Source organism: Ictalurus punctatus, chromosome 6 (assembly GCF_001660625.3).
Source record: "Ictalurus punctatus breed USDA103 chromosome 6, Coco_2.0, whole genome shotgun sequence".
In the NCBI taxonomy this organism is placed as follows: domain Eukaryota; kingdom Metazoa; phylum Chordata; class Actinopteri; order Siluriformes; family Ictaluridae; genus Ictalurus; species Ictalurus punctatus.
The window spans coordinates 21,326,650-21,333,690 of NC_030421.2; the positions used below are offsets into that span (position 1 = coordinate 21,326,650).

Sequence of the window (7,041 nt, forward strand, 5' to 3'; positions counted from 1 at the left end):
TCCAAAATTCCTCCAAGAGCACAGCAACGACTCATCCAGGAAGTCACAAAAGAGCCAAGGACAACATCAAAGGATCTACAGGCCTCTCTTGCATCAATAAAGATCACTGTTTATGACTATCAGAAAGACACTGGGACAAAAATGGCATCCAAGGAAAAGTGGCGAGGTGAAAACCACTGCTAACCCAGAGAACATTAATTCACATCTGAATTTTGCCAAAACACAAATAGATGATTCTCAAACCTTTTGGGAGAATGTTCTGTGGCGTGATGAGTCGAAAGTGAAACTGTTTGGAAGACAGGGGTCCCGTTACATCTGGCCTAAACCAAACACAGATTCCACAAAAAGAGCATCATACCTACGGTCAAGCATGGTGGTGGAAGTGTGATAGTGTGCTAATGCTTTGCTGCTTCAGGGTCTGGGCAACTTTCAGTAATTCAGGGAAACATTAATTCTGCTCTCTACCAGAAAATCCTAAAGGAGAATGTCTGGTATTCAGTCCGTAAATTGAAACTGAAGGATTAAGCAGAAAGATAATGATCCAAAGCATAGGAGCAAGTCCTAGTCCTAGAAGTAAGTGAAAGACTGATCTTCAGTAATCGGAAGCATTTGGTTGCAGTTATTTCTGCAAAAGGTGACACAAACAGATTTTAAGTTTAAGGGGACAGTTAGTTTTTCCACATAGTGATAGGTGTTGGATAATTATTTTTTTTGCTTCAATAAAAAACAAATTGTATTGTGCGTTTACTTGGGTTGCCCTTGTTTTATATTGTATTTTATTTGAAGATGTAAAACTATTTAGTATGAGATATACACAAAAACAGAAGAAATCAATACTTTTTCACAGCACTGTACATCGAAAACAGAAGATGGCCAAGTATGGATTTCTGTGGAACACCATCGAGAGAACAGAAATATTTTGAACATATTTCTGTTGGCATAGAGCTCACAGACAGTGGAGAAATAAGACTGTGGTTTGTGTACATGCCAATTCCTTTCTTCTAGTTTTTAAATGCTTATAAACTTGTAAATGGTAAATGGCGCACTTATATAGCACTTTTATCCAAAGCGCTTTACACTGCGTCTTATTCACCCATTCACACACACATACACCAATGGTAGCAGAGCTGCCATACAAGGTGCTAACTTGCCATTGGGAGCAACTTGGGGTTCAGTGTCAAGGACACTTCGGCATGTGGAGTCACGCGGACCGGGAATCGAACCGCCAACTCTACAATTAGTGGACAACCCGCTCTACCACCTGAGCCACAGCCGCTACATACTCTGATCAGCAGAACGTTGCCTTGCAAACATGACATGCTTATCGCATCTGGTTGAACATGATTTAAAATGAGGCCTACCATCACACAGTGGTAATGGACTTATTAACCCTATATGGGGGTGAGATTTGCTGTTGAAGGTCTTCAAATTCAAATTAACTTGATTTTTTGTTTTGAGATTGTGTCATACAAAAACAGGGTTGGGAGGGTTACAGTTACAAGTTACAAGTTACTTCATAAAAAAATGTAGTCAGTAACGTAATCCAAGTATCACAATATGAAAGTAATGTAATATGATTATTTTTAGATTACTTCAAAGTCATATGTCAGTAAAGTAGAGAGAAAAGCAATATGATCTAAAATACTTTTATGTAGAGCTTAAAATCATGTTCAGTGTTTGGATTTGTTTTAATGAAATGAACAATAAATAAATAAATCACTGTCCCTGATGTGGGTAACATTACACCATAGTTTGGTTTTCCAAAAAGAGGACACCTTTTATTTAAATTTTTCATTTTTATTTATTTACTTATTTACTTATTTACTTATTTACTTACTTACTTACTTATTTGGGGAGTGGGGGACTAAATAGCGTTCTATTCAGTGTTACTATGAATGCAGACTTTAATACACTGAAAAAGACACACTACTAGCATCACATAAATATATAGGAATAAAAATTTTTTCACTCCTTTTCACATTTTTCACTCTCATTTTACATTTTTTTTTTACTTTTGAATGTCCATGGATTAAAATAAAAATATTAGATGCCACAAATGTACCTTCTGCCATCATTCACCGATTTGAATGGCCATGTAATACGAAGCAATTTGAGAACATGAAATTAAAAATGAGCTTATATGGCCATGGGCATTGTTTCGACTCAGGACAGCTGTCATTTGCTGCTATTCTCAACTAAATGTTTGATGCCGTACACAACAGTGCTTCACCTTCGCGTATTCGCTGAGAGTATGCTAATGGCTGATAGGCAGGAATTTGGCCAATAGTTTGCTGCAAGCCTTTTATAGTCGACCGATTGCTGTGCGAGAAGGCGGGAATTACAGAGAAGGATTAAAGCGGTGCAAACATGCGCACACATGATTCAGTATAAGATCATAAGCATTTAGTTGATGCATCATAATGAAACTAAAGCCAAACCCCGGTCATTTTCTCAAATGTAGAAATCCCGGCTGGACGCTTTTTTTAAGGTCCGAAAAAGAGGACACGTCCAGGAAAAAGAGGATGACTGTCCACCCTAGCAAAAACATTTCAGAGAGCAATGTATGTTAATTTCTACCAAATTAACTTTTGCACCAGGAGGTTGCTCATGTGAGTCAGGACTGGCAAGAGAGAACCAGAATTATGATCAAGCAGCTGCCTATATTGTGTTATGTCAAAAGATAAACTTCTTCGGTTTTAAATGAAAAATATTTTTTTTTTATCCTAATAGTATTCCCTTTTTTTTTTTTTTTTTACTAAATACACCTGTAATCTGATTACTTTATTTTCTGACATAACTGTAATGGATTACAGTTACCATTTTTTTGTATCCCGATTACATAACACTGTTACATGTATTCCGTTACTCCCCAAGCCTGTACAAATATCATTAGAAACTATAGTTTTGACTCTTCACATGTGCGTAACTAATACGAGTAAGGTTGGATTAACTTTGTTGTACTTGGTAACAGTCACAATCAAGCTGATATGAACAATAAATAATTTTTTTTAGAAATATATAATATCGAGACTATGATAATGGCACAATATCTTGAATTGTATTGGCGTACTACTCACAACTATCAGATTAATTTGAGCAGTGGTGTATGCTCAGTAAAAGTGAAAAACAAAAACCAGAGATTCCTTAAAATTCCCTTGAAGTTATATAAATCTGCTTTAATTTAAAGTAGAGGGCAGTCAGCTGTCCATCCACTGAAAAACTAACATTGAATTGATTTGTTTGTTTACTATTTGAATGAGATTGGGACAGAACACCTATGATACTGTTCTTATAGTTATAATACCAGGAATGCTGCATACTATCCCAGCCCTAGTAGGGAGTATAACTAATAGCGGATATACCATTACCCTTTTATAAACAAATGAAGCTATGTATCATCAGCACTAATAGCCTCACTGTTCTCATCAAACACAGACATTTACATTGTATAAGACAAGTTTATAAAGGACGAAGTGTCAGTTAGACACATAACACCAGATACCACTAGGGCTGGTAAACATCACCTGGATATCATTTTGTCCATGTAAGCATGTATGCAGAGACCTTTCAACATCATCACAAAGTGAATGTATGGTAGTCTCCATTGCCATATAGTCATTTTCCCCTGCAACCATCTTGCCTAGTCCCACCAGATTGGCTGGTTTTGAATGAAAATGATAGTCCATTTTTCACAGAACAACAGCTACATATATAACTAGCATTCTATTTCATCCCTCCAAAGTACTAGGGATGGTTTGAATCACCTGGATAATGTATGCCACAATGTCATAAGGAACGATAAAGAATCAGTAAAATTATTCGTATACCTATTAAAAGTAGTTCCTACTGACAGCCTGAACAGGTCCTTGGTTCGTGTGCACAGTGCAGCATGTGGCAGGATTTGGAAAAGATTAATGTGTGTCTCTCCATCAAGAAAAGTACATGAACCAATTGGGCCACATTACTGTAAGTGTAACTGATATTCATTCATTCAGCTACAGTAACCGCTTTATGCTTGTCAAGGTCAAGGTGCATCCTGAGCCAATTCCATGAACACTAAGCACAAGGTGGGAAAACATTCTGAATGGGATGCCAGGCCCTCGCAGGGCAATACTCACATACTCATTTCACAGCTAATGGCAATTTGGTGTCTCTGGCATGTTTTGGGAACTGTGAGGAAAGACAGATAAAATTGGGGAGATCATGCTAAACTGCACACACAATAACCCGAGCTCAGGACCAAAGTAGGGATAGATGATTTCTTTGACTGGTTTTTGAATGAGTGATGTAAAAAAAACACTGGTGACCTTTAAATCAACCACCTGCTAAACACACCATCCAACATGTCTGGCAACTGTGAATGAAAAACTAAAAAAGGTTAGATACATAACCTACAGTGCTTGAAAAAGTATTTTCTTCTGTTTAAATAGATCTTCAAACAAAATACAACACAAAACAAAGGCAACCCGAGTAAACACAATTTTTATTTGACATTTTTTTATTGAAGCAAAAAACAAATATGTTATCCAACACCTATCACCATGTACAACACCTATCACTATGTGAAAAACTAATTGTCCCCTTAAACATAAAATCTGTTTGTGCCACCTTTAGCAGCAATAACTGCAACCAAATGCTTCCAATTACTGAAGCTCAGTCTTTCACTTACTTCTAGGACTAGGACTTACTCCTATGCTTTGGATCATTATCTTGCTGCTTAATCCAGTTGCACTTGAGTTTAAATTTATGGACTGAAGACTGGACATTCTCCTTTAGGATTTCCTGGTAGAGAGCAGAATTCATGTTTCCCTCAATTATTTCAAGTTGCCCAGACCCTGAAGCAGCAAAGCATCCCCACACCATCACACTTCCACCACCATGCTTGACCGTAGGTATGATGCTCTTTTTGTGGAATCTGTGTTTGGTTTAGGCCAGATGTAACGGGACACCTGTCTTCCAAACAGTTCCACTTTTGACTCATCAATCCACAGAACATTCTCCCAAAAGAAATCAGGATGGGGCAAATACTTTTTCACAGCACTGTACATGTCCTGGACACCTGGGCTACCAATTTGTCCACCTCTGGGGTACATGTAGCTCTGACCATAGTCACAAAGTGTTACACAGATAGCACCATAAAGGTGTTCATGAGCTTCAACGTATGCATTTGACAAGAATTATGGTAAAGACTGGTGTATGGTAATAGCATATATAATAAATATTACAGCAAATGATCACTTTGTGATTTGGTTGGAACTTCTTGGCATGCACATGCACACGCACAAGATAATGTCCAGGTGATTCACCAGCCCTGGCAGTTAGGAGGGTTGCACTAAAAGCTGATTTTGTTGCAATATTGATTTTAACAGTTCCTGCTTAAAAGAAATTACGAGTGCTTTGACTTAACACATCAGCATCACACTTGCTATCTGTTCACTAAAACTTAACCGTTGCCCATTTTAGTCAGTTAACTCCCAATAATTCTAAACTGTCACCTCAAATCAGTTACTGCATTTAATTCAGTGATGTCTCTCATACTTATCCAAAACGTTACAGTAATAAAGCATGTCACTGTCATGCTTAATGCCAATAGGAGTATTTAATGAATGATTACTCTACACCTGGTTATATTATATATTATTACAGTCTGAGAGGTAATATTAGCTAGGCTGGTCGGTTGTTCTTCAACAACAACAACAACAACAACAACAATAACAACAACAACAACAACATTTAAGGCAATTTTACTGAAAAAGGACAGCAATCAATGAAGCTATAAACTTGTCCATAAATCAGCGTGCCCATTGTCATCTACAAGCTCTCTACACAAGTGACAGCTGTCAGCGCCACACGTAAATGAAGCGTTTAAAGATGACGTCGGTAGGGAAATAAACACACATTGCCTTCTTACCTAAATAGTTCGTTCGGAAAATATTAGGATCGCTGTAACCGATGGAGCGTTTCCTCACATCCCAAATCAAGTTGCCACAGCAGGACATGGTGCTCTCAAAGCTCCCCTCGTCTGGAGACAAGCAGCATTGAGAGAACGGCAAGTAGAAAGCACTTCATTAGCTAGCCGTTAGCTTAGCATCGCCTTCTTCTTTTTTGTTGTTTTTTTGTTAGGGCACTTATTTACTCCAGTGTTTCATCGCAGAAGAAAATCAAATAGGACAAAAGAGTGGGGGGAAATCACGCAAAATCTACACCCCTGTGGCAAAATGACCTACTGCCTCCATGTCATCATAAGCTAAATATATAACAAAATGTTGTTCAGCCAACTGCTTAAGATTCTGTTCTCCTGTGCCCAGATCTTACGCAACAACCAATGAAATGCGAGCTGCGCGCATGTTTATGTCCACAGCGCTGTGGAGAACTTTGAAGAGCATCAAGTGCGCGCAGCCTTGCGCAGACATTGTTCTATCAAATATTTCTGCTTTTCCTTTCGTATCGCCAGAATAAAGAAGAGTGCAGCCATCACGGCAATATACTATAATCCTTAGTAAATAACTGACAACTAATTTACCGTCAGTTACTTTATTATATTACATTTATATTACAATATTATAATTACATGTTTCTTATGTGTAACGCAAAACAGTAACAACAGTCATCTTCACTCTTCCACAGGTCCCTGCGGAATTATGTCTAGTGGATACCATTAAGGACCAATAGTGGTAATCGTTTTGATGTTTAGATGATGGTTTGTAATAGTATTTGAAGTGGAAACCATTAAAAAAAATTCTCAGCAGGGTGCACCTTTTTAAATACGTTTTTTAACTGGCTGACACTATTCTCTATCCTTAAAGTCATCTTACTTTTATGGAATAATTTGGTATTCAAAGTTGGCATCTTTACTTTTAATCTTGAGAAGCAAATGTTGCTAGCAAATAAGTAAGTCTTGTAGTTTCCAGTTCAGCGTCATGCAATGAGCATGCCTAGAGTCTGTAACAGATCAACAAAACATAAAATGTCACCCGAGCCAGGACAAAGTACTGACCTATTTTTAAGCACAGGGCTAACTGTGATTCTGTTATTGTTATT

The 7,041-nt window shown here is 37.7% G+C and overlaps 1 protein-coding gene across 7 annotated transcripts in view; it reads right to left on the reverse strand.

Moving 5' to 3' along the window:
- The window catches only part of dcaf6 (ddb1 and cul4 associated factor 6), a 37,800-nt gene extending 31,473 nt beyond the window's left edge, over positions 1–6,327 (reverse strand). For 4 of the 7 annotated variants that reach the window (XM_017469671.3, XM_017469668.3, XM_017469669.3 and 1 more), the window contains exon 1: positions 5,912–6,327. In XM_017469671.3, coding sequence (XP_017325160.1) covers positions 5,912–5,999 — 88 coding nt within the window. In that variant the 5' untranslated portion in view covers positions 6,000–6,327. The remainder of the gene's footprint in view (positions 1–5,911) is intronic. The other 3 variants (XM_047156084.2, XM_017469673.3, XM_017469672.2) reach the window with 2 other exon arrangements.
- Positions 6,328–7,041: the final 714 nt, after the last annotated feature.